Source organism: Vulpes vulpes, chromosome 7 (genome assembly GCF_048418805.1).
Source record: "Vulpes vulpes isolate BD-2025 chromosome 7, VulVul3, whole genome shotgun sequence".
Lineage (NCBI taxonomy): Eukaryota > Metazoa > Chordata > Mammalia > Carnivora > Canidae > Vulpes > Vulpes vulpes.
In genome coordinates this window covers 6,256,692-6,283,758 of record NC_132786.1, presented here as the reverse complement: position 1 = coordinate 6,283,758, position 27,067 = coordinate 6,256,692, and the positions used below count along the sequence as shown (strand labels likewise).

At 49.2% G+C, this 27,067-nt stretch overlaps 1 protein-coding gene across 2 annotated transcripts; it reads right to left on the bottom strand.

Annotated features, from left to right (window-relative positions):
- Positions 1-41: 41 nt before the first annotated feature.
- TCAF2 (TRPM8 channel associated factor 2) lies at positions 42-24,110 on the bottom strand. Of its 2 annotated transcripts, none has more exons than XM_026018342.2 (8): positions 23,986-24,110; positions 21,144-21,789; positions 8,892-9,883; positions 8,493-8,590; positions 7,267-7,480; positions 6,709-6,948; positions 5,465-5,802; positions 42-2,815 (listed from the first exon to the last, which is right to left on the bottom strand). In XM_026018342.2, exons 2-8 carry the CDS (start codon positions 21,764-21,766, stop codon positions 2,567-2,569), a joined length of 2,754 nt encoding a protein of 917 aa, XP_025874127.1. In that variant the 5' UTR covers positions 21,767-21,789; positions 23,986-24,110; the 3' UTR covers positions 42-2,566. The 2 variants fall into 2 exon arrangements, with proteins under 2 accessions (XP_025874127.1, XP_025874128.2); XM_026018343.2 differs by lacking the exon at positions 42-2,815 and adding an exon at positions 4,813-5,351 and having other exon boundaries at positions 23,986-24,059.
- Positions 24,111-27,067: the final 2,957 nt, after the last annotated feature.

Genomic DNA, 27,067 nt, shown 5'->3' with positions numbered 1-27,067 from the left:
GCTTTGTTGTAAGCATCAACAAATAAAAGCATTTATAACAGTTCCTGGCAAACAGCATTTATTGATGATTCACCATGGCTCCATTAACATCCTTGTGAGCATTAAATATACTCTGGAATACGGAATACCCTGAGATTCTCACAGTTACAAGTAATTGTGAACTTAGAATTGTAAGAAGGGAAGGCTCCAGTTTCCACTACAGAGCGTTGAGGAAGAGTCAGGTTTTGTCTTTGTCTCTATGGCAACCTCTTAAACCCAGTATCACCCACCTGTGCTCTCCTCCTTAACATCATGGTTAAGAATACCAGTTCTGAAGTTGAATTTCCTGGGTTCAAATCCTTTCCCTACCGATAGAGAGGCTAATCATATGCGGAGACAACCAGAAAATCAGGTACTAATGCCTTCTGGGAGGTTTACTTTGATATTTAACAAAAATTCAGTAGTTAACATGAGGCAAATCAGAAGTTTGATGAGCTTCTGTTTTCTAGGTGAATTTCTGTTTTAATTATAAATCCTTCAAAGGATGATTTTTTTTTTCATTGCTGGGAGTTCCACTCAAGCCCTGGGGGTTCAACTCTTCCTCTTATTAGCTTGGTGACTTCAGAAGTTATTTAATATCCCTAAATATCTGTCTTCTCAACTCTGATGTGGGGATAATAATAGTACCTACTTCAAAGGTCTGTTGTGAGGGTTCCATGAGATGACTCAGGAAACAGCCCACACAATGCCTGGGACACACTGACTGCTCATTGTGTGCTACGTGTCATTACTGTTCTTTCTTTTCACAAATGTTTATTGAGCCCCTTTCAAGTGAAAAGCACCTGGCAAAGGATAAGATTAAAATAGAAGGAAATTATCCTAGAATCAGGAGGAAGAGGATGGGATCCAGAAGAAGACTTCCACCGGTCAGTTGTTCTTCTGAGGAGCCACTCTACTCTGAACACAGCTCATGGAATGACATTCAAAACAGCAAAAATATGGTTCAAAATCAAGCTAGAGAAAAATGGCCACACCTCATTCATTAATCCTGGAGACAAAGCTTCAGTGAGAACTCCACGTAGCCAAAGCGTTGGGATGGGTTGGAAAGGATTATGAGAAAGCTCAGGGAGGTTGTGTTATGGGTCAATTGCTCTGCTGCGCCTGCTATAATCCTGCTCCCAGGTGGAGCCTGTCATGCACGTGGATTTCTCAGCAGGGCTGCTGTTAACGCCACACAGTGCCTTGATTCTGTAGTGACCAGAAGGGTCTGTCGCCTGCTTTGTGCTAAGAACAAACAGGCTGGTGGACTTGGTAGCGTTTGCTACTGTGACATTTACTTTTGGTTGAAACAAAAGGACTAGAACGTGCAACTAACCAAGAAGACCAAGTGGCTCTATGGCATCCAGTTTGAGTTTATATCATCTCTCTCTCTCTCTTTTTAAAGATTTTATTTATTTGAGAGGGAGAGCAAGCAGGCAGAGAAGCAGATAGAGAAGAACAGGAGACTCTGTCTGAACGCAGAGCCTGATGGCAGCTTGATTTCATGATGCTGAGACCATGACCCAAGCTGAAACCAAGAGTCAGATGCTTAACGGATGGAGCCACCCAGGCGCCCCTTATATCATCTGTTTTGAGTTGACACCATTCTTCGGGTTGTGTCATACCCAAGAATCCTTCCAGCGGTGGGAGAAAGGACATGAGACAGGACAGGATCATTAGTACCGTGTCCGGCACAACACTGATACGCATTAAATACTCTTACACGGACAAGGACTGCATGCCCATCTCAAGGTGGCCAATTCTGAGGTGGGATTCGGTTTTCAGGGTGTCCACACAAGACTGGACACACAGGCCACCATGAGCCCTGGCCAAAGCTAAAGCCCTTGCATGTGTATGCGTGTCGCAGTGGATGAACACTTCACTGCCATCAAACAGCAGGCTTTTATCCCCATGTCATGGATGAGAATACAGAAGTACAGAGACCTTAAGAGATTTTCCATAAAGCCAAAGCCGCTCAGGGCTCTCTATACCAGCCTGTCTCTTTTGCTGTTAGGGAACTTCCCAAAGCATAAAAAAGTTAGTAGCCGTGTTCAAGTTCAGCAGGGATGAGATTATTATGGAAACTCATGGTCTTTAGAACTGTTGGTCAAGGCGCTCCTGGGTGGCTCAGGTGGTTAAGCATCTGCCTTCAGCTCAGGTCATGATCTCGGGGTCCTGGGATCGAGCCCTGCGTCGTCAGACTCCCTGCTCAGCAGAGTCTGCTTCTCCCTCTCCCTCTGCCCTTCCCCCTCCTTGTGCTTGCTCTCTTGTGTGTGCTCTCTCCCTCCCTCAAATAAATAAATAAAATCTTTAAAAAAAGAAAAGAAAGAACTGTTGGTCAAAAGTAGGAGCCAAGAGCCCGTAGGATCTTAAGACGCACAGACGTTAAGATCCTCTGCTGGAGAATTAGATGGTGAAACAAGTAGGTGACAGTGACAGTATAAACAGGGGAACAGCAACGAGGGCATTTTCCTGAGAAAGTTGGTGTCATTTTGTCTTGTGACCATAACTGCTCTCCCTCCGCCACCTTGCTACACTTCGTCTACTCCTAGTGATGCACGTCCACCCGCATGGGGTTTCCCCGCCACTCAGGCAGATAGGCCAGACTATTCGCCACGTCCTTCTGGACAGGCCAGCCCCAGGCCTCAAAGAATGGAGCCAGATTCTTCTGCACCTTTTCAGAGAACTTCTTCACCCAGAGATTCATCTTGCCAGCCTTGTCTTTGGGGATGCCAGAGAGCATCTGGTACTCTGCAAAGAGCTCGGTGAAGGGCTCCCACCCAAAAGCCTCCTGCAGCTGAGAACAGAAAGAAGAGACAGGATGAGGAGCCCATTTGTCATAGTACCTGCAACATGCCTGTTCAAAGTATATCTCAGTCACAGTGATTCCTTCCCCTTGATCTTTCATGAACTTCCCTCCTGTGATTTGCCTCTGTTTCCCCATCCTACCCCTGCACATAAATACAATCCCGTTGGTGCATTCCACCTCTTGGCCACTGAACCGACAGCCCTCGAATTTAGTAGGGGACCTCACAGGGAAGCTAATATCTGAAAAGACATAAATACTCAGTAAATGACAGTTATTACCATTATCTCTAATTTATAAGTTATATCCCCAGATGCTAAGTGTTTTCCTAGGTATCAGATGGGTCTGAGCCCAACTGAGGTGGGAAACCCTAGTGTCTTTCATGATTGGTCTCTGGGATCCTAAAGGCTGGGGACTTCCAACACGTCCCAGGCATAGTGAAGCCTGTTCTTATACAGCCATCTCAGCTCGGTAACTGTCGTCAAGGCTACTATTTTGCTCTGTGGAACACTCACTTTGGGGTAAAACAAGAAACACGCAGGCACATCACCAGGGGCTCAAAAGGACAGTGACTTATGTTCTCGCAGGGGTGGCCCACCGGAAAGCCACGGGCAGGAGGCCCTTGTTCGCTAATAGAGATGTGGAATGCGCGAGGATCCTGGGGTGTCCCAGGAGGAGAATTCTGACTCTGGGGTGTAAAACCTAAGGACAGATGACATCCTGAAGTCAAGGCCTCCCTCTGATTCACTGCCTTGGGCTCTGACAGTCCTCCCGCACATCACTATTAGTACATCAACACATTAAACTCTTCTTACACACATGACATTAAATACCTACCGTGTGCCAGGTATGGTGCACACTGATATTTGATCACAAAAGTGATGAAGAGCTCCTGTTCTCCCAGAGGTCACGGGTCAGTGGGAGAGACAGATGTGTAAATAAGTTACCAAAAAAGGAAATGATGTCAGGAGCAGAGGGCAATAGAGTTGAATTTTGACAGGTGAGAGAGGCAATGGGTTAAAATGTTCAAGCACGTTTCGGCCACAGGAAGGAAACACGGGGGTTGGTGGGTAGGAAGCTGAGGCGGAAGATGTGTTCGGGGGCAGGAGGGAGCAGTAGAGGCTAACTAGGGAGGCCAACTAGAGAGGCCGAGAAACGGGAGCTGGAGCTGGTGCAAGCCTGCCATGTGGGGCCTTCTGCACCCTGCCAAGTGGCTTCGACTTTACTCTGTATGTGGAGAAGACCACTTGAAGAGTGAGATTTTGAGGTTATTTGGGAAGTAAACTGGAGGATGGACTGTGGGGGTGGAGGCAAGAGGCTGGAACAACATAGGAGGCTCTTGACAAGACAGAGAAAGGTAGGGAGCACCTGCAAGAAGGTGACGGGGGGAGGGGGCAGGTGGAGGAGTCCGAAGGTGTCTGCCCATCCCAAGACCAAGGACTCCAAGGTGATGGGTCTCTCCATAGCTTCTGCAAAATGATCTTCAGGGCTCCCTGGTGAGTGGGTGGGGGGGAGGGCACATGCATGGCTCTCGCTGACACTTTGGTGGCAAACGGCATTTCTAGAGTGTTTCCCTGTAGGCTCTCAGAGTGGCTGCACGACACAGGCCTGAGGCGGTGCACAGTCATCTCGTGGACTCGAGCTGTCTCCATTCACTCACAGAAAACACGGGGAAGAAAACAACTTGAGAGGGTGTGGCAGTGCCAAAGGCGGAGACTTGTCATTACCTCCCTACTTTAGGCTCTGGGTCCATTATTTAAACGAGCGATACGGGACAGGCTGCTGAAATTCTGGAACCTGGCACTTGCCTCTGGGAGAAGTGGGCTGTGGTGGACCGCACATGGGGTCCGATCTGGGGACAACTCGGAGACATTAATGCTCAGTGCAGGTCAGGGGAGGGACAGGGCTTTGTGTGCCTTTCACAGGAAGCCCACCTGCTTCAGGACTTTGGGGTTCTCCCATTGGCTTGGTTGGTTATTCACTTCTTCTTTTTTTTTTAAGTGTATTTTATTATTCATGAGAGATACAGAGAGAGAGAGAAGCAGAGACACAGGCAGAGGGAGAAGCAGGCTCCATGGAAGGAGCCCGATGCAGGACTCGATCCTGAGACCCCAGGACCATGCCCTGGGCCAAAGGCAGGTGCTAAACCGCTGAGCCACCCAGGGATCCCCCTCACTCATTCATTCAGTTTCAAGTGGGTAACTGAAGTCAGACCTTGACAGCAATGAGCTCCTAAAAAGGCCTCTTGTAACACAGTTGTCCCAGAGACACACCCCTGTTACAGTGAGGGGCTGAAGGGATGCAACGCTCACTTGATGCCCTGAACGAGGCTGAGAAGCAACAAAGCACAACAAAACAGCTGCCCCTTCTGGAGCACTTATCTGGTGACCATGGTCAAAACTGGTGAGTGGAGGCGCTGGGCTCCAACCTCAAGAATGACTAACTCAGAACTTCTGCTCGTGACCAGTAGACCAGTAGGCTGTATTTTCTCTACTTGTTTTCCAGAATACTTTTCATTTCCTCTTACCTAATGTCACAAAGGATAGGAGGCCAGTGGGACAAGTGTCAGTATCCTCATCTTAGAGAAACCCCACTATGCAGTCTGGTCCCCCATGCCCTTCCTGACTTTCTGCTCCGTACCTGTAGGTAGGTTTCCAGAGCTGTCCACACATTCCAGTCACACAGAGGGGCTCCCTTGCCCAGGTATGTTCGGATTCTCTTCTCTCGTTCTGGAGGGCTCAGGGCAGGGTGCGCCCGAGTCCTGGGGATGCCCAGGACCGTCTCATGCACGTAGACAGACCAGAGGTTGCAGGTGGCCTCGGTGGTGTGGGGCGGGAACTCCCACTTTTCTTGCTGCTGGTTGTGACCCAGCTCATGGATGGGTCCCCACAGACCCGTGCTCCTCATGCCTGCCTCATTGAGGAGCTCTTGCACTGACTCCAGGTGGCACATGATGGGGTATCCGGAGTGCATCCAGCCTGACGATGCAGAAGGAAGAGATGAGGCAATGGTGGGGTCAGTGGGGCGGGGGGGACACAAACCATCCCCCTTCATTCCTCTCTGCAGGGTAACTTTTCCTTACCATCCTGGCTGCCCCCAGGAATGCCAGAATGTCCATGCTGATTGGAAAGCAGGTGGCTTGCTCTACTTGGTCAGAAACTGAACAGACCCCAGGCCCTTTCCCAGCCTTTCACGCCAGGGTTATGCCCTCCTCCCTCTCCGGCCCTGAAGAAGACGAATACACTTTACACAGCTGTTCTCACTACAGTTCAGTGCTTTATTTTGTGCATTTCCTATCGTGTGAGTCTGCAGCACTAAGTCCCATGTCTGGATTTGGGATCCTTGGGGTCAGAGCCGTGTCAGTTCTTCCGCCGTGTAAGCCACCCACTGTACAGATTTATACTCTTTAGCAGAGATGATCTTCTCCTTTTGTAAGAGAAGAAAAGTGAGGCCTAAAGGAATGTTCTCTATGTCAGAAACACGTTTCCTTCTTTTTCGTTCACGGAAACCTCTCAATGCTTACCATAAACTTCTTTCCCTACTCCTTCCTTCCATTGCCAACTCTGACTTACGTTTGAAAAAATATTTCTGTTTTAACATCTCCTTGAAACAATGAAGAGGAGGCTCATTGCTGTCTGTGAACTCCTGGTAGTGATTTTTTGCCCCTGAGATTGTTCTGCTATCCTGTGAAATCTCACTTTGTAGATGTAAAGGATTCACCTTTTCACATGGGAACATCTTTGCATCCCCGTCAAGGTCTATGTCTATTATGTCTTTTTTCCTTTACCGGTAAGATTATGCCTTTTACATATGGGACATTAAATAAGACAAAATAATGAATAAGTGGTGTCCACTGACTGGGAGCACACCCCTGGAGCACCCACCGGCTGAGATCTGCACGTCAGCAACAATCCTCTCGGGACGGCAGAAAGGGAAAGGCCGGGCTGCTAGCCGGGCTATAGCGCACATCATCTCATCCCAGAGGCGGAGTGCAGGCTCGGGGTTCTCCAGGGCTTGCAGGTTTGCAGTTGGCACCGTCAAGATGATATTGTCCGTTGCCAGCTCTCCCCAGGGAGCCAGGCTCCCCTGGATACAGTTCTTCCACTCCTCTAGAGAGGTTTTACCTGGGAATAAATATCATGGGCCTGTTACCCATTTCCTCAACTTACCCTGAACTCCAGGAGGAGGACAATGAAATAATGAACTAGTTACATGTCGTCTACATGCTATGAAGTGAAGGACAGGCCTCCAGACCTTCCCCTTGGTTCTGCCCAGGTGTCTCCATGGACATGGTATGCCATAGCTCCCACCTCCACTATATCTTGAACGGTTCTGCTTTCTGTCACCAATCCGTACCCCCACCCCCCTTTAACAAGCAGTCCATAACTATGGTGGCATCCCCAGCACCCCTTCTTCAGACCCTTAGCATTCAGTCCACTCACCCAGCTTGTAGTAGGGGGCAGGCACAGCCCTCTTGACAGTGATAGATATGGGGCCGAGTTGGCTGCCCTTTGGCACAATGACATAGAGAAGGCCACCCCAGAGGCAGGAGATGGATTGTACGGTCCTGTCCATACAGCACTGGTGAGTCACCACAGGGGCTCGAGACAGCTTGCTGGCATTGGTCAAGTTATCGGTGTGGCAGCCAATCTGTACCTGGGGAGGTGATTCCACCATGTGTAGGAGGAACTAGGTCCCTGTGGTGTGGTGTGGTGTGGTATGTGTGTGTGTGTGTGGGGGGGGGTGCTATGTGTGTGCTGAGTGAATGGCAGGTCTTAGAAAAACATCAGCTTCCCCCTTCTATGAGCTATGCATGGAAACTTATGGAATTTTCGTACTTCAAAAGTCATAGGGACTGAAGGGGATGTAAAACCATTCTTCTAGGGATTTAAACAACTCAACAATGGGTTGTCACCAGATAGACCAGGGAGGATAACCCTGAGACAGAAACTGACTAGGGCCCCACAGTGCCTCTGTACCACGTGGAATCCAGGCTCTCCTGTCAGGGCTATGCCCATGTGGTGACTCCAAAGCCAGGATGAGCCACAGGGGATCGTGGCCCACCCTTTGTGCACAGACAGGAGGCCACCCATCCAGAGGCGGCGGGATCTGGCCCGAGCCAGGAGGATTGATTCTCACTTCTCCCTTTGTCAAGGGCTCTCCTTCTGGGTCAGATGGGTTGAAAGCTGTTTTGTCTGGAGTCCTGGGGTTACTTAAGTTTAATGTAAGCAAAAGACCCCCTGTAACAGGAAGTGACCCTCAGAGCTGAGGCAGGACAATTTTAATTCTGTCTGTAGGGCCTATATTTGTGACTAGATGAAGCACACCCTCTGGGTGCCTAGGTAATGACGTATAATGCAGAAATGCCATGTGCTGTTGGTGAAGCAGGTGTGGTCCTGAGGATGTGATGGGTGCTGACCCCCCTCACATCCCCGTGGGGAGGTAAAATTACTATACATGGACATCCAGGGGCTTGGGTTTGAATACCTGAAATTAGCTCTGGCACCAGGTCACTCCTTTAGGCTCCCTGAAATTGAGCTGCTTCATCTATGAAATCTGTGAAATGGGCAGAGCAGTCCCTTCCTGGCCTCCCAGCAGCCCTGCTGTGAGCTGAGGACAAGGTGTGGCTTTGTGGTTGGGGTGTCAGCAGTGGGAGTTCTGGCCTTACCTTCAGGCCAGCACAGGCTGCGGCTTCCGACAGCGAGACTTCTGCACTTTTTCCATGTGGCAGGTAGAGGCCGGTGCTCACCCAGGAGTCACAGCTGCCTGCCAAGAGCCAGAGGACAGGCTGAGTTCTTCCCCCACCTGGTTCTGCTGCACCTGGAGCCTCGTGACCCCTCCCGGACACGCAGACCCTCCCCTGCCTACCTCAACTCATCCATGCTTCCCGTAGGCACGCATCCCTCCCAAGCCCTCCCAAGCGGGACCCCAACCCCATCTTCCCCAAAGCACGAGAGACAGTGAAGCTGCCCCACCTGAGCTTCAGCACCTGCAGTGTCCTGCGATCCCGGGAACCCCCCTGCTTCCCCCAGGGTCTGATGCTCGGGGTGCGCTCCTCGCTCTCTACCTGGGTTGCTCCCATCAATCTCCACGGTGATGGGGTGTTCTGAGGGGTGCGGACTGGAGCTGCAGGTCCAGGTCCCAAGCTCCTGCACCAGCTGGGAGCAGTCGGTCCCGGCACGTGCCAGCTCGGTGGCCAAGCAGAGCACCGCGGCCTCGAAGGAGTCGCTAGCCACGGGGCGCTGGGGGCTCACGGCAGGGAGGCCCGACAGACGCAGCATCTTCCTCAGCAGTCGGTGCAGGGATAGGTAAGCAGGGACCCCGTCTGCAGGGATCTGCAGGAAGGCTGCGCCATCTGCTCCCAGCCTCGCCAGCCAGCGCTTTCCCAAGTCCCCAGCCCCGTGGTTCAGCGCAGCCTGGAATTCAGACAGCGCCTTGCGCAAGTGGTAGCCCCGCATCTCGGGGGTCGGGGCAGGGAACCGGCCTGCCTGGAGAGTCTGAGCCAGGATGCTCAGGCCAAAGCCATTGAGGATGACGTTACCGGGGAAACCGGCCAAAGCGGAGCGGCCCGGGTTCTGGGAGGCCCACCACCAGGCCTGGCCCCCGATCAGCAGGCCCCCACCCTCGGCCACGAACTCCTGCAGCTGCCGGGCCTCCCGGTCGCTGTAGGCCGTGCAGCAGTACACGCGCAAGCCCGGAGTCAGGTGGGGCTGCAGGCTGCACTCCAGGCCATGCTCCGACAGCAGGGCACACAGGTGTTCCAGACCCGTGTTCACCCCACACTTGCCCGGCTGGCCTCTGGCCAGCCAGCGCACAGCATTGAGCAGAAAGCGCCCCAGCTTGGGAGCACAGAGCATGCCCTCGTGGGCAGCCAGGACCACCCGGCCCTGGCCGTAGCGGGCGGCTGCCAGGAAGCAGCCCAGCGAGGCGTCTAACCCCAGAGGGAAGGCGAGGGCGCCGTGCACCAGCAGCTGCGAGGGGACTCCCCCTGTCTTGATGTCCAGCTCTGAGATCCCTTCCAGGAGCTGCTGCTGATCTTGCCTGAGATCCTCCCCACACCTGGCAAGTGACAGGGGAACAGAGGGGCGACAGTCAGGCAGAGAAGCACTTAGACAAACTCACAAGGTAGACAAACTCACAATCTGGGCAGGGGTGCAAAGATGACCTCGTTCATGCCAATCCCCTCGTTCTCCCTAATAACTGCTAGGATTTGAGTAGGTAATGCCGTTTACTTTCTCGAGTCTAAGGCATTTTTCTTTACCTTTTAACAACCAACTGATGGCATATCATTGTTTACTTGGGAGTGTTTGCTCTTGGCGACATATAAGATAATGGTGCTGCTTAACACTGATGTGGTCCTAGATTTGATGACACATGGGGCACCTGGGTGGCTCAGTGGTTGAGCATCTGCCTTTTGATTCAGGTTGTGATCCCGGAATCTTGGGATGGAGCCCTGCAGGGAGCCTGCTTCTCCCTCTCCCTATGTCTCTGCCTCTCTCACGAATAAGTAAATAAAATCTTAAAAAAAAAAAAAAAAAAAAAAAAAAGCTTTGATGAGATACTGAGGAGTGTGGTAGTGGCCTTATGTGCACATCTTCAAGTCCATCTTCTCCAAGTAAACACTTCCAGGAATTCTTCCCATGTTAGTCAAATGAGTGTTGAATATTCTGACTTGACTTTCATGTCTTTTTAAGTAATTAAACATATAAATAGGTTAGAAAAAAATAGTCCATTCCTAGAGAAAGTGATCCTACTCCTACATTTCTCAGAGCTAATTTTCTGGGGAAAAAAAGCTGTGGAAACATCAAATTCCTAGCTCTGAGCTAGAAAAACAAGTAAATTGTTAGTACTACACTTAAAGATTTATGCAAACACGCACTCTTTTAAAATTATCACAAATCTGATGAAATTATTTTCCACTTTTTATTGAGAAATGGTCTAAATGTAATAAATTCAGACAAAGTCTGTATTTCAAGATTTTTTTAAAAACCAATTTATATACTCTAAATGTCAAACAATGGGGGATTGGTTAAATAAGTTATGGTTAACTGTATATGGTTTACCATGTGGTAATTAAAATAATTATTAAATAATATTGGAAAATGCATAATGGAAAAAAATGAAAAATCAGATTACAAAAAACTGTGCCCTAAATAAGCCAACTTTCATAAACCACCAAAAACAAAAACAAAACAAAAAAGACAAATAGAAAACATCAAACCAGTCATAGAAGCAGAATCTAAAGCATATTTATCAAAATGTTTTCAATGACCATCTTGGCTAGTGGGATTATAGATAATTTTAATTACCTTTATAAAACTTTATTGTCTCATTCTAAAAATCAAACGTTAAAAAGAGTTTGTTCAAGGAGCAAAACATTACTGAAAAAAGTACCTCTTGTACAATTTCTCCTGAATTTCTCTTCAGCATAAGGGAGGAACAAATAAAAAACTGGCATTAATCATACCATGGCTTATTATTTACTGGTTAATAACAGCAAGTAGATCCATGCGAATTAACGTGGACAGATGTCCAGAACATTCTGCTGAGCAAAAAAAAAAAAAAATTCTAAAATAGCAGAACTTGGTGATGCCGATGACATAAGACAAAAATAAAACAAAGTTAATATATGTCAACATAAATGTCAAGAAAGTCAGGGTAAAACCACAATAAACTTTTCTGGGTTGTGGATAGTGAGACAGGGCTGGTTTCGAAAGAGATGGTCAAAGCGGCTTTAGCCTCATTAGTATTTTTTTTTTCAAATAAGGAAAATGTAAGAAATTTTATTTTCTCAGGTAATTAAAAATCACAAATTAAACTTAAAATGTTAAAGTAATTGCTTGAAAAATAGGAATGAAATGTATAATCTACAAATGTGTTGGGGAATTTAAGGAATAGAGAAAACTTAAGAAAGGATGTAGACAGAAACAAAGCATAAAAACAAAATAAGAAGGCAAGAGTAAGAGATACACTGAAGTTATCACTATATATGCGTGGGTTAAATTTCTACATTAAAAGACAGAGGCTCTTAGATTGGGCTAAGAACATCTAGGTATCAGCTGCTTGTAAAAGACAGACTTGAAACGGATCCAGAAGGGCTGCAAGTGAGGAAATCTATATAGCAACAAAGCTATATCTGGAAAACACTGCAAAAAGAAATCAAAAGTGCTAGTATTAATTAGAGATGCAACTGAATTCAAAGAGGAAAGAATTAAAATACACAAAGATGAATATTTTTCCATGGGTAAAAGTTACACTTAACCAAAGATACAATTTTCATCAGTTTTTAGGATCTTAAAAACAGCACTGAAAGCAAAAACTGCTGCAAACCAAATTAAAATTTGATGACCTCCTAATCACGTTTGGGATGGTAATGGCTCTCTCAGCATCCAGTGAGTCAGTAACATTAAGAGAAAAAAAAAAAAGAGGATAGAAATGATTCGAGCAGAATAAAAACACACTTGATTAGAACCAGATCACAATAGGGCAATAGTCTTCCAAACTCTGAGGACAACAGAAAGCCCAGAATGCCATATTCCACCAATCTGTGACATAAATATACAGAAGGAGACAGACTTTCTCAAACATGATACATTAAATAAAAATACCAATTTTTGGCTTACACACATGCACAGATGAGCAAATTAGATGATCTGCATCAAGCTTCTCAGAGTGGTAGTAGCTACCTTAGTTCAGAAGCTTGGGATAGAAGACAACCTGCCATTCTCTTCTACATATTTCTGTTGTATGTTTTCATAGTAACCTTGAATTCCTTTAGAAATATTTTTGTAAGAAGATGGGATATTTCTCAAAAGAAAAAAGAAGGAAGGAGGAGCAAGCATAGTAGATGGGACATGAGGCAATTCTCAACAGATTGACAATGTTAGAAGGGCATATGAATGATCTCAGATGATCTATTTACCAATATTTAAAATCTTGTATACTATCTAGTTACAATATTGAAGTCTGAAAAATACTGAAAGTAGCTATTACTTAATGAGGCTTAATATATGCTAAGCATCTACACGTCTGGATTCTCTCTTTAAATCATGATAAACCTGAAATATATTATCGTGGCTTTACAAATGAGGCTTAAAAAAGTTAGGCAGCTGCTCCATGGTTCTTAGCTAATAACTGGTGGGAACGGGAAGCAAATCCAGGGTGGTTTGCCCCTACAGCCAGTGTTGTCCACACAGCAGAAACTCTCCTTTAATTATTGAGTCCTTGGATTAAGCCCATAGGTGAGTATATGGCAATCAACACGTACAGTTTGTGCAAAAGAGGCTTTAAATAGATGTGAAGGTTGGGGCGCCTGGGTGACTCAGTTGAGCATCTGGCTCTTGATTTGGGCTCAGGTCATGGTCTCAGGGTCCTGGGATTGAGTCCTGCATCAGGCTCCACACTTCACAGTGAGTCTTGAGATTCTCTCTCTCTCTCTGCCCACCCCCATCCAAATAAATAAATAAATAAATAAATAAATAAATAAATAAATATTTAGATAAATAAATAAACAGATGTGAAGGTGCAAATAATACAGCATTTATAGAAAAGGAAATGCAATGTGTCCCTTCAGAGTGGACAGTGCAGGAGGCACTGAAGAAGGGAAATGAGAGGTGGTGGTGTTCAGAGGGACCTCAGATTGATGCAGGAAAGACTTTAGGGCTCAAAACCCAAGGCCAAGAAAGAATTCTTGAAATGTCTTTGGTGCAAGAAGATGGTTTTATTAAAGCATGGGGATAGCGGTGCCTGGGTGGTTCAGTCGATTAAGCATCAGCCTTCAGCCGAGGTCCTGATCTCAGGGTCCTGGGATCAAGTCCTCAGGCTCTCTGCTCAGCCAGGAGTATGCATCTCCCTCTTCCCCTCTCCACTTGTGCTCTCTTGCTCTCTCTCTCAAATAAATAAAATCTTGAAAAAAAAAAAAGCACTGGGACAGGACTTGTGGGCAGAAAGAGCTGGAAAGGGGTTGTGAGGAGCAACTAACTGATTATATACTTGGAGTTGGGGGAGATCAGGAAAAGGGAGGTTTTCCAAAGAACTTTCATATGCGAAGGAGGACCTCCAAGATACTGGAGGCCTTGCCATTGTCCAGTTAAGGTTGGTTTTCCCTCTAGTTAAGCATTGACATTAAAATAGTCGGGCATTTCCTTCTGGAAGTTAGGTTATGGATAAGAATGCTTCCTTCTTGTAAATCACTAGGACATTTGTAAACTGAGGGCGACTCCTGTCTTGCTGGACTGTGATCTCTATTAGGGAAGCATTTGTTTTTCCCTTTAGGGCAGCCAGGGGGGCCTGAGGAATGCCACACACATCCCACCTGGGAGTGGGAATGGGGGGAGGGGGAAGGACTATCCCCAGCAAGGACAGCAGCAGACCCAGGTGATCTTTGCCTTCAAGTGCATGCTGTAAACCTCAGGAAACAAGAAAGTGAAAGTAGAAGTATATCAACCTCCCTATTACCTGGGAAGGTGGATGAATGCGGGATGCGTGTATACACACTTGCTGGGGATAGCCCTTCCACTCTTTGGGGACCTGAGGCTAGGCCTACTCCCCCCAACCAGGGGTGGATGCAAGGGCGTCACCTTCATGTGAGCAGTTCCTAATACATTCTAGACCTTACAGGTCTAGAGCTGTTGTGTATTGAGCTGTTGTTCTGGGAGTAATGTTTTCCCTAGACTCCACTGTGTCTTCCTATAAAAGCAGTGAGTGCCTTTGGATCTGACCTTGCATATGAAAGCAAGGGCAGTGCCCTCCTGGGTACATACCACAGGTGTGGGTCAGCTCTTGCCCTTGGGGACAGGACATTGAGAGTTATCTTCTGTTGGCTTTTTAGACACCGCCCCTCTCCTTGGCAGACAGTGTATTTCCTGCCTCCAGCAGGAATCTGAAGTTAGCAAACCTGCTGGGTCAGGTTTGCACCAAGATTTGCTGGCAGGGAAGTTCCCTAAAAACCTCTAAGGTGATGCCAGGTGAAGGAGGACTGAATCCGAGCCGACGTCTTAAGTATAATCTGAGGAAATGTTTCCTATTGTTTAAGATTTTATAAAAAGGCAGAGAAGTAATATAAAATTTTCTCAGGTTATAATTATAGACAATTTGGAGATTACAGAAATGTTTAAAGATGAAAACAGTCATCACCTATCAACTTATCCCTAAAGATACACTATTAAAACTTTATTTTCTTCTAGTATTTTATTTTCTACTTACGTACACACACTTGCCTTAACAAATTTGGCATATCATTTGAATCTAATTTTATATCTTAATTTTATTTTATTTTGAGTATTTTCTTATTCTTTAAGTAATAAGTCTTTAAGGAGCTGAAGAGTAAGATATACCATAATAATGGAAGCAATGTTCCATTTATTAAACACTTAGAATTTTCCCAGTGTTTTACTTAATAGTGAAAATACCATTAAAAGTATTTGCTACTAAGTATCTACCTCACGGACCAATTTCTCCTGTCCAATCCCTCCATCTCCCCTTCCCCCATAGGCATTGATTTGGAGAGTCCCTCCTAGTAAACTTCCTGTACACTGGGTTGGTTCCTGAGTTGGGTTCCTGGGGAACCCAATTCCGGGGAATTAAATGTTTAGCAGAAATTACATTTGCACTTCTCCTTTGACTTACCAATCTTATTTGCAGTGATATGGTAAAAATATGAAGACATATGCACATAGGAATTTATTGCAGGATAGATGTAATAGTAAGAATACTGGAAAAAGGGGCACCTGGGTGGCTCAGCGGGTGAGCATCTGCCTTTGGCTCAGGGTGTGATCCCAGAGTCCTGGGATCCAGTCCCACATCGGGCTCCCTGCATGGAGCCTGCTTCTCCCTCTGCCTGTGTCTCTGCCTCTCTCTCTCTCTGTGTCTCATAAATAAGTAAAAAAAAAAATCTTTAAAAAAGAAAAAGAAGACTGGAAAAAATTTTAAATACTAGAAACTCAAATGTCTGTCAGTAAAAAACCAACTGGATAAATTATGCGACACACATACATTTCAATGTAATAAAATATATAGTGAATAGCTATAGGCTACTATGGAGCCATCTCCAGAAAATAATATTAAGTAAAAAAAGTAAGGTGGAGAAAAATAAGTGTGGTATACTATCACCTTTTTTCAAGTGTGTGTGTGTGTGTGTGTGTGTGTGTGTGTTCATATATCAACCAAGAGTGGAGTAAAGATAGTTTTTTTTTTTAAAGGGAGAGAAGAAAATTATGTTAAGGGAATAAGGATAAAATATTGGCTTAATATTTTACTGTAGACCCACACAGCTATGTTACATAACTATACAATAATATTTTTTACAATAATATTAATTCACAAATGCAACTCCCAAAAGCAGGGTAAAATATCTAAATGAATCTCATGTGTGTCCACTTAGTGGTATAACCACAAAGAGGAGAGCTAGTCTAAGTGTCCTTAAAGAATAGTAATTTGACTTTATATACCTAATAAAATATATCATAGGGATGAAAGGAGCCGAAAATCATCTTTAACTGTGCTGGTAGTACCATTATTTAGCAACCGTTATGTATGTATTGTGGCATCAAGCCAATGAGTCATTAAGTTACTTTTTTCAGAGCTCATATTTTTCATCAAGGGGTAAAAAGGAAACAGATGTAAGATTGTTCAATTAAATAAAACCCTGTAGCCCTGAAGTCGAATTTGAAGCATCAGTATGAACTTTTGATGTATGTATCTTTTAAAAATACTAATTTCTTACTTCAGCCCACTCAAAAGGCCTGGAAACAATGATCAGCCCAGGAGCAGTGAGCACCCAACAGACTTTGTTTCCTAAACACCATTTCCCACTCAAAGAAGTAAGGGTTCCTTGGAGAAATGGCTGCTCTTAGGTCGGGGGCAGGAATGTGTTGAACATGAGATGGAAACAAGGAAGTCCATGAAGGTTGGGTCAGAAATTTCAGGAGTTCCAGGGGTGCCTGGTGACCCAGTTGGTAAAGCGTCTGCCTTCAGCTCAGGTCATGATTTCGGGATCCTGGGATCAAGCTCCGCATCCAGCTCCCTGCTTCGTGGGAAGTCTGCTTCTCCCTCTGTCGCCTCTCCTCCCCTGCTCATGCCCATTCTCTCTCTCTCTCTCTCTCCCTCTCTCAAATAAATAAAAAATCTTCAAAAATAAATTTCAGGAGCCTTTTGGTGAATAGGCTCATAATGGCCAAACCTAAGATGAAACACATTTATTATGTGTTTCAATCCATGAGTTCACAATGGAGGCCTTTGGAAGATTCTAGGAATCCACTCAAACCAGTGCTCGGAAAACCGGTTAAAAAGGGGAAGAGAAGCAGAATCCAGCACTTATCCTGCCTTCCCTACACAGACTGGACCACAGGGAAATAGTGCAGGAAGCAAACAGTGGAGGAAGGGAAGTTCATTTTTATAGAAATATTCTAAATATTAAATAAAAGAAATGCTAGAACTTTAAACCTATCATTTTATAACCACTAATGAATTAATGAATCTAGGGTTAGGCAATGATTATTAATGACTGCTAATGTCACCGTGAGAGAAACAGACGTTATGTTCCATCCTGTGGACACACAACATGGTACCACCCTAAAGTGGTCAGGCCAAAAATTCAAACATAAATCTCATCAAGCCTCTTAAATCAGGGTGTGTGTAGGGGACTTTGTTAACAGGTCAGGTAATAGACATTTTAAGCTTGTGGGCCACCTGGTCTCTGCTGATACCCCTCAACTCTGCCCCTGTAGCTCCAAAGCAGCCACAGACAACACGTAGGTACACAGATGGGCATAGCTGTGTTCCGATGAAACTATTTTTTTTTTAAGATTTTATTTATTTATTCATGAGAGACACAGAGGCAAAGACACAGACAGAGGGAGAAGCAGACTCCTCGCAGGGAGCCCAATGCGGGACTCGATCCCAGTACCCCAGGATCATGCCCTGAGCTGAAGGCAGATGCTCAACTGCTAAGCTACACAGGTGTCCCTCCGATGAAACTATTTACAAAAATGGGCTGGCCCACTGGCCAGTTTGCCAATCCCAGCCATAGAATCTAGATCTAACTTCCAGTGTGCAGAAAATACAGGGAACAAAGGAATATATTAAATGACACCATAGGGATGTAATCAGCAAAATTCTGATTGCAGGAAACTGCTCAAGACAAAGTACCTACTTCCTTCAACAAAAAATAGAACAAAGCAAGAGATAAGAAGAGTTGGCAAGGCAACTCATATGAGATATAAAAGTCATAGCCATCAGTCAGAATATTTGGGCTTTAATAAATACCAAAGTTCAACAAACTTTGAACAAAAAAAGATAATCATGGAAATACATGATAACATTAAGGAATTATTAACAATTTTAGATGTGACAACGGTATCCTGTGGTTATGTTTTCAAAAATGTTTATACCTTTAGACATACATATTGAAATCTGATACGATGTCTGTGATTTACTTCTGAGTAATCTGGGGTGAAATGGGGGTGGGGCTATCAGTAAAACTGATTTTTAAAAAAAGATTTTATTTATTTACTCATGAGTGATACAGAAAGAGAGGCAAATACATAGGCAGAAGGAGGAGCAGGCTGCCAATGAGGAGCCTGACGAGGAACTCGATCCTAGGACCTTGGGATCACGACCTGAGCCAAAGGCGGATGCTCAACCACTGAGCCACCCAGGTGCTCCAGTAAAACTGACTTTGTTCTTATGAAGGTCTCTACTTTTGCATGTTTGAAATTTTCTGTAATTGAAAGTCAAAAGGAACACAAAATATAACTTTGGTTCAGCAGCAGAGATGAAAAATGTATGTGTAGATAAAGAAAAATAGCTATAATAAGCTGGACCAGAGCCTTTGGCACAATTAAGAGGAGTCAGGCTTATGGGGTTTGTCCCTGAGAATTAGAAGCAAAAATGGGCTGGAGCGGATCAGATGCACCCTGATGTTTCTGAGTAACCTGTCACCTCCCATCCCCTCCCAACCCTGTCACAGGGAAGGAGGTCCAAGCGCACCCGGCTTGGGGCTGACGGCCCAGGGCACGGCCAGCTGCTCATCACCACGCGTATGCCCTTCCTTCTATCAGCATCTTGATTTCTTCAGAGTTGCCAGTGCTCTTCTAACCCCCCCGCCCCGAGACCCTCTGGCAGCAGAGCTGGCCAGCTGAGCTAGTTTGGGCCACTGACATATAATAGGAAGTCTAATGGTCAGGGCTTCCAGAAAATACTTTATTTTCTGAATCAAAAGGAACGTACGCAGCGGGTGTGGATATCCCAGCTTCTCCTGGCCTGGGTGTAGGTGTAGCGCCTGAAGTGGTAGGGGCAACCTCGTTCCCATAAAGGTAAAGGTGATTATGCCATGAAGGCAGGGGCAGGGGTGCAGGCAGAGCAGAGAGAGACGGAGAATGAATGAGCCTGTCATTGCCACAGGCCTAGCTCTCTGGACTTCACGTTACACAAGATTAACTCCTGCACAGTCAATCCATTGTGGTGAGGCCTCCGTCACATGTGGCCGAAGTTGGTCACCGATCTCACCTGTGATGTGATCCCAAACCCCAAGTGTCCAGAATGAAACGCCCCGTCTCCTCTGAGCTGCCTTCTCAGCTCCATAAATGGCAACACCAGTCTTGAAGGCATCCAGACCCAAAGTCCTCGCTCCTTTTTGCCCTCTTACTCCATGTTCACCCATCGGGTCCCGAATGTCACCTTCAGCTCCGCTGCTATCACCCTGGGCCACCTGCCTCTCTTGGGTGGGCTGTTTCAGGAGCCTCCCGATGGGTCTCCTGCCTCCACCCTTGCCTCCTGCAGCCTGTTCTCCATCAAAGGGCTCCTTTCGAAATAGAAGTACCTCTTGTCACTCCTCTGACCCACATCCTCTCCCTTACACCAGCTCCGGGCACACCAGCTTCCTTGATGTTCCTGCCACGAAGCAGGTGGGCTTCGGCTTCAGGCCTCTTCCTTTCCTCCCTGCGAGTTCTCTTTTCACAGATGTTGGTAAGGCTCATTCCCTAAATTCTTTGAGATCTCTTAGGGGTCCCCTGACCAGACCAGAGAGGCCTTCCGAGCCGGCCACTCGCTTGTTGGCACTCACACCCACTCGCCACCGCGCTTCTCCAGCCTGCTGGGCTTTTCAGAGAACTGCCCTTCCCTGGCTTCTGGTGGGGACACCCAAGGGAGGCAGAGGTAGAGGCCCGAGGCCAGGCAGGCAGGCAGAGGGAAGGAGCCAGGCTCTTTGTCTCTCTCTTCAGCCTGTGTTGCTGACAATTGGGGCATCTCCTCTGAGACCCCAGGTCCCACGGACAGCCCCTACATCTGGGGTACCAGGTCCTGCTAGACAGGCCTCACATGGCACCAGCGTCCACCAGGTGACTCGGCACCTGGGCTCCAGGGACACCCAGTCAGTCCAGCTGTTACTAAGCCCTCGGCTACCGTGCTGTCTCTTGTAGAGGTTTTCAGCTCTGTTTAGTCAATTCCTTGTATTAAGTGTCTCTGTTTGAAACACCACCTAGTTCTGATGACCCTAAATACCCTCCCCTCCCTTCCCTGTCACTCTGTCCACTTGTCATGCTTTACTTTCCTCGTAGCGCATATCAGCACCCGCTAGAGTTTCTATCGATTCGTTTCCTCAGTTGCCTAACTCTGCACTGGAATATAAATGAGCAGGAGGGAAGGCCAGGTCCGCTGGATGGGGCCTGGCACCCGGTGGTGCTCCCACAACAGTGTTCTTTCATCTGTTTGAGAGACGCTGATACGTGCTCTCGCCACCCCAGGTGCTAGACACGGGAAACAGAGAGGTGAGTGAGAGCAGCTCTGCTCTTTGGCCACGGGACGGAGTAGCAGTGAGAACCCAGCCCCCCTCGGGCCTTGGTGTGTTTTCATCATCCTGCGTTTGGCTTCTGGTGGTTCCAAAATAGAGTGGAGAATCACGTGTATTAAAATGGAAGCTCGGGGGTGTCCGCGTGGCTCAGCTGGTTGAGTGTCCAATTTTTTTCTTTAAACGATTTTATTTATTTATTTTTGAGAGAGCAAGCATGAGTAGAGGGAAGGGCAGAAGGAGAGGGAGAGAGAGAATCCCAAGCCGACTCTACGCTGAACTCTCAGACTCCAATACTGAGAGTCAGATGCTCAACCGACTGAGCCACCCAGGGGCCCCTGAGCATCCAACACTTGATCTCAGCTCAGGTCTTGATCTCAGGGTCATGAGTTCAAACCCTGCTTTGGGTTCCATGTTGGGGACAGAGCCTACTTAAAAAAAAAAAAAAAGAAAGAAAAAAGGAAGCTCACTGAAAAGGGAGATTGAAACTATCATTAATATGTGTCAGACTCTCTGTGGGGAAATACCACTCACCTGACCTGGAGTGGGATCTTGGGTATCTTCTTAGAAACCTTGAACCGGCCTTTGTCCCCATAGATGTCGGTGAAGTACACTCCAGCCACACTTGTCACCTGGTTCCCAGGGAACCTGGACAGCACGTTGTCACGACCATGCTGACTGGCCCAATACCAGGCCTGGCCCCCGATGAGCAAGCCACCTCCACATTTCACAAACTGGATCAGCTCTGCAGTCATCTTATCATCGTAGGCATTGATGCAGTAAACCCCCAGGGGGGCCCCCAGGTCTGGCTGAACTTGTGCCTGAACCCCACAGGCCTGCAGGATAGTTACTAATGATTCCAGGGAGGGGTGCACTCCAGTGGGAGCCCCAGGTGAGGCACAGAGCCAACCCACTGCATTACGAAGAAATGGAGCCAAGCCAGCATCCATCAGGTAGCCCTCATGGGACACCACCACCAGGCGGCCTAAGCCATAGGAGGAGGCAGCAATGAGGACCTGTCCCTTGTCATTCACCATCACCGGGAAGGCGGCTTCTCCAATAAGAAGCAGTTCACATGGGATGGGGTCTTTGGGGACATTCCAGCTGGTCACTCCATCCATGAGGGCCTCGAAAGCCCTGGTGGGAGTTGTCACCATGGTTCAACTGGCTGCTGCAGATGCTGCAGAGAAAACCAAAGACTCAACTTGGCTTAGAACTGATGAAGGATTGAGTGAAAAACACAACAACAAACGCATTCACACAAAAGCCATTTACTGGGTTCCCCACTGTGGGCCAACCCCTGGGAATATAGCAAGGAACATAGCAGACAAGGGCCCCACTTTCATGAATCTGCTATTTCAGAAGGGGAAGGACAATAACGGGTACATAAACGGATACAGGAAGTGCAGCAATTAGTAACTTCAGAAGATAAACCAGTGATGGGTTATCAAGCAACTGGAGAATCTAGATCGCATGTTAGGAAAGGACTAGATGGAGGAGTCACTGTGGAGCTGGGACTGACATTTCTACCAAGATCTGAAATGCTTCGGGAGGAGAGGACACCAGCCCAAAGCAGCAGCTGGCGGGGCGGCGGGAGGGCGCCGGGTGGGGCAGAGCAGGACCTGAGTGGCCCAGGGAGGGGCCTGGTGTGCAGGGGAGAACTTGTGTGCAGAAGTTGCCTTGGTATTGCACTGCATCTCTGTGGACAAAAAGGTCAGGTGACCTTCCAGAAACTGCATTTTGGGGGATACTTCTGACTAAATGAATTGAAATGCCTCCCAATTTATCATGTCAGCCCTCACCTGTAGGTGGGTAGCATTCTGTGGTTTCCGGAGGTCTTTTAAAATTCAGGGTGCCTAAAATTGAGCTGATTATTTCCTTGAAGCAGCTCCTCTTGGATAAATTACTTAAGCCTCAGTTTCCCCTTTCCTAACAAGAGACTCATATACCCCCAGGAGGATTGTTTTTGAGGAAGAGAATGCATATGAAAACCCCCTGTTGTGAGCACACGGTGAGCTGAGCGCTGAGGAAACACGAGGGTCTGTCCCTATGCTGACCTTTCTCAGCACTTGGGCTCCCCCAAGTGACAAAGGCCATACTCCGGGTGCCCTGTCCATTCCCCTCGGCCCACCTCCAACTTCAGGAGCCACCAGGCAGGAATCTCCTGAGCGCTGGAATGCCTTGTCACTTGGGCAGGTGCACAGGGGCAGCTCTGACGTGGTGGTTAGCCGACACTGGGGGGGGGGGTGTCGGGGACACACGGCCAGGTGTGGTGGTCCCCAGGTGCGTTCTGGAGTTCCTCATCACAGCTCCAAGCTGCAGCTGGCCACAGGGTAAACAGCTCAGCCCTATGCCCTTCCCTTCCCCGCCCTCCCTCCCGGTCTCTCCCTTCCCACATCCTCGCTCTGGCTTTCCGGGCTCACATCCCAAACAACCTGACTCAGGTTCTTATAGCAGGCTGCACTTTGGGGGAAGAAATGAACCTAAGACACCAAAGCTCTCCTCTCCCTTTGCCTCCCTCCTTCCTCTCTCCTGTTTCCTTAGCCAGCCAGCTGCCTCCCTCACTTTGTTCATCTTCCGTCACCAGGTCCCTCGAACATCACCTGTGCTGGCACCTAGACTACACGGATCTGGCTTTAGTCCCAGGACGGATTCTCATCCAGTCTTCCTCAAGCCATCCTATCCGCTCCTCTGTAATAAAAACTCTCCGATTTCATCCAGTCCCCAAAAGGTAAAAGCTGGGAGCCTTGCCTTGGATTTGAAAGCCACCAGGTCTGGCCTCGACCCTCCCCCCCCGCCCCCCCGTTTTGCAGACTTTTTTTCCTGCTACGTTCTCTACAGACCTGCAGCAGGTGCCAGGTGCGGCAGCCCTGAACATGCCCTGTATTTCCTGTACAAGTCCAGCTCCTTTCCACCCCAACTTCCCTTCCTGTCTGACCGCCTGCTTCTCAGTAATGCTCCCAGGACAGTGAATTCCCAAAAGATCCAACAGGCACACGCAGTGTCACGGGGCGTGTGGGTGACCTCAGGTTTCGCTGCGGGAGGGGAAAGCAGCGGAAGAGGTCGGGAAGCCTAAGCACCTGTGAGCCGGCCGCCCCCCACGGCCCGGGCGACCACCCGCCGCAGGCGCTGCCCGAGGTCCGCCCGGCCTGCGGCCTCCCGGAGGAGGGTGCGCTGCACAGGCTCGCTCGCAGGCTCACTCCGTGCACGCGGCTCCCTCGGGTTCCCGGGCCCAAGTAAGTGTGTTTTGAGACAAAAGCAAACAGCAGCAGTGTAGGCCCAGGGCACGTTCTCGGGAGCTTCTGGCCCCCGGGGCGCACCAGTGTCCCGGCTCGGTCCCGCCCCAACCCGGGGGCCCTCGGACGGGCGGACTCACCAGCAGCAGGCGGATGCGCAGCGCTGGCTCCGGCGCAGGGGGCTCCGGCAGTGCGCGGGGGCGGCCGGGCGGGGCGGGGCGGGGCGGGAGGGCGCGGAGGGCGCGGCCCCGCGGGCTGAGGGTGCGCGGGGGCCGGGGGCGCTGCCGGGGCTGGCGGGGCTGGCGGGGCTGGCGGGGCTGGCGGGGCTGGCGGGGCGCCGCCTGGGGACCGGATAGGCTGGGTGCGCGGCTGAGGGGCGGGGCCAGGCGCGGTGGGGGCGGGGCTGGAGGGGCTGGCGGGGCGCCGCCTGGGGACCGGATAGGCTGGGTGCGCGGCTGAGGGGCGGGGCCAGGCGCGGTGGGGGCGGGGCTGGAGGGGCTGGCGGGGCGCCGCCTGGGGACCGGATAGGCTGGGTGCGCGGCTGAGGGGCGGGGCCAGGCGCGGTGGGGGCGGGGCTGGAGGGGCTGGCGGGGCGCCGCCTGGGGACCGGATAGGCGGGGTGCGCGGCTGAGGGGCGGGGCCAGGCGCGGTGGGGGCGGGGCTGGGGGCGGGGCTGGCGGGGCGCCGCCTGGGGGCGGGATAGGCGGGGTGCGCGGCTAGGGGGCGGGGCCAGGCGCTGTGGGGGCGGGGCTGGGGGCGGGGCTGGCGGGGCACCGCCCGGGGACCGGATAGGCGGGGTGCGCGGCTGAGGGGCGGGGCCAGGCGCGGTGGGGGCGGGGCTGGGGGCGGGGCTGGCGGGGCGCCGCCTGGGGACCGGATAGGCTGGGTGCGCGGCTGAGGGGCGAGGCCAGGCGCGGTGGGCGGGGCCAGACGCGATGGGGGCGGGGCGAGGGGCGGGGCCACGCCCCCGGAGTCGCCCCCGCGCGGCGCCTGGCTGGGTGCTCTCGGGGCCTCGGGGCTCGCGGGGCTCGGTCGGGTGGGTGGCTCGCGCTCCCCGGAGGCGGGGTTCCTCCGTCTGCAGGGGTCGGGGCCGGACGCAGCTCCCTCAGGTCCCCGAGGGTTCCGGGGTCCGAGACGCAGCCTCGCCAAGTTGCTGTCGCACGCGATGCGGAAGGCTAACGTGAAGCCTCCGGTCACGCGGATTCGGGGTGAAGAGCTCCCGGCCACGCGGTCGCCCGGGCCGAGGGTTCGTGGCGGGGTGCTGAGGGCTGCCCCCTGCTGGCCGGCACCCGCCCGTGCACGCCGTGCTGGCCGAGGCGCGAGGCTCCTGCGAGCCCAAGCGAGCCCAAGCTCCAGGAGGGGGCTGGAGGCGCGATGGACACTGGTGTCAGAGGCGGCCCTGCTGCGGGGTTGAGGTTGACTCGACCGTTTGCTCCTTCCTATCAGAGTGACACTTCCTTCTCCTGGAAAGCGACTCAGCCGTCACTTGCCTAGAAAACAACTTCCTAACCTCCAGATCATACCGAATCCTCCTGCAGACTACACCAAACGCCTCTACTTTTTTTTTTTTTTTTTAAGATTTTATTTATTTATTTATGAGAGTCACAGAGAGAGAGAGAGAGGCAGAGACACAGGCAGAGGGAGAAGCAGGCTCCATGCAGGGAGCCCGACGCGGGACTGGATCCCGGGACCCCGGGGTCACGCCCTGGGCCGAAGGCAGATGCTGCACCGCTGAGCCACCCGGGCGCCCCACCCCTCTGCTTCTAATTCTTCTTATTCTTGCCCAGGTTGCGGTTCCACGCTTACTTGGGTGACCACTGCTTATCGTTGGTTTCTCCCATAGACTGATAAATGAAGCCTCTGTCTCCACTGTGCCCACCGCGCCTGGTTTCATTTGCCATGCAGTAGGCTTTAGTTTCTTCCTATGTAAGAGCAGGTGGTTGGATAAATGAAGGAGCACAGAGTCATTGCTCCAGAAATGTCTGCTGAATTAGTAAATACCCGAGTCTTTGGAGGACTGGAGGGAATCTGTTTGGCAGTGGACCAAATGCAGTCAGGTTTCAGAGACAAAAAGCAAGGAGAAACCTACACAAGGAGAAGACCTACCGGAATTTCAGAATACTTCAGGGTGGAAGCCCAAAGCGAGCTGAAGTTACTTGAAGTCTTTCTTAGACTTCATACCAGGAAACAAACCTTTGGGAAGCAAAGTGGAGCCAGCTAGTGAGGGAGTGTGTCAGGAGAGTTCCAGGCCAAACGCTGAGTTCAGGGAGGGGCTTTAAGGTTTTTTTTTTTTGGGGGGGGGGCTTTAAAGTTTTAACCAGACCCCACCTACATCACTATTTTTAGGGTAAAAGTACCGCTATTCCAGAAAGACTCCTGAGAGTAGTTTGGTGTTGATCTAATAGAAGAAAGAGCTTTAAATGAAGGTGATTTTTCCAGGCCAGAGAGCAAAAGGTACCTGGGGTCAACAAGGTATCTGCCATTTGGGAGCAGGAGTTGGCTGAAGGATGGAAGCAAAACAACAACAGAAGGAAACAGAACAGCAGGAAGGTCCATTTATTTATTGGTTTTAATTTTTTTGATTTAAATTCAATTTAGTTAACGTTACTGTATCATTAGCCTCAGGGGTAGAATTTAGTGATTCTTCAGTTGCACGTAACACCCAGTACTCATTTACTGCAAGTGCCCTCCTTAATGCCCATCCCCCAGTTACTCCATCCTCCCACCCATCTCCTCTCCAGCAGCCCTCAGTTTGTTCCCTAGAGTTGGGTCTCTTATGGTTTGCCTCCCTCTCCTCTCTGCCTTTCACTTATTTTCCCTTCCCTTCCCCTGTATTCATCTATTTTGTTTCTTAACTTCCACTTAGGAGTGAAATCTCATGGTGTTTGTCTTTCTCTGGCTGACTTACTTCACTTAGCACAATATCCTCCAGTTCCATCCACATCGTTGCAAATGGCAAGATTTCATCTTTTTTGATGGTTGAGTAATATTCCATAGTGTGTGTATGTGTGTATACATACCACATCTTCTTTATCCATTTATCTGTTGATGGACCTCTGGGCTCTTTCCATATTTTGGGTATTGTGAACATTGCTACTATTTTATTTTTAAAGGTCCATTTAAAACCTGGCAAATGAAAGAGGGTGGCCAGCATGGTTCTGCCTAAAGGGACATTACTGGTGTGAAGGTGCAGACCCCCCAGACCCTCCTGCAACCTGGGAG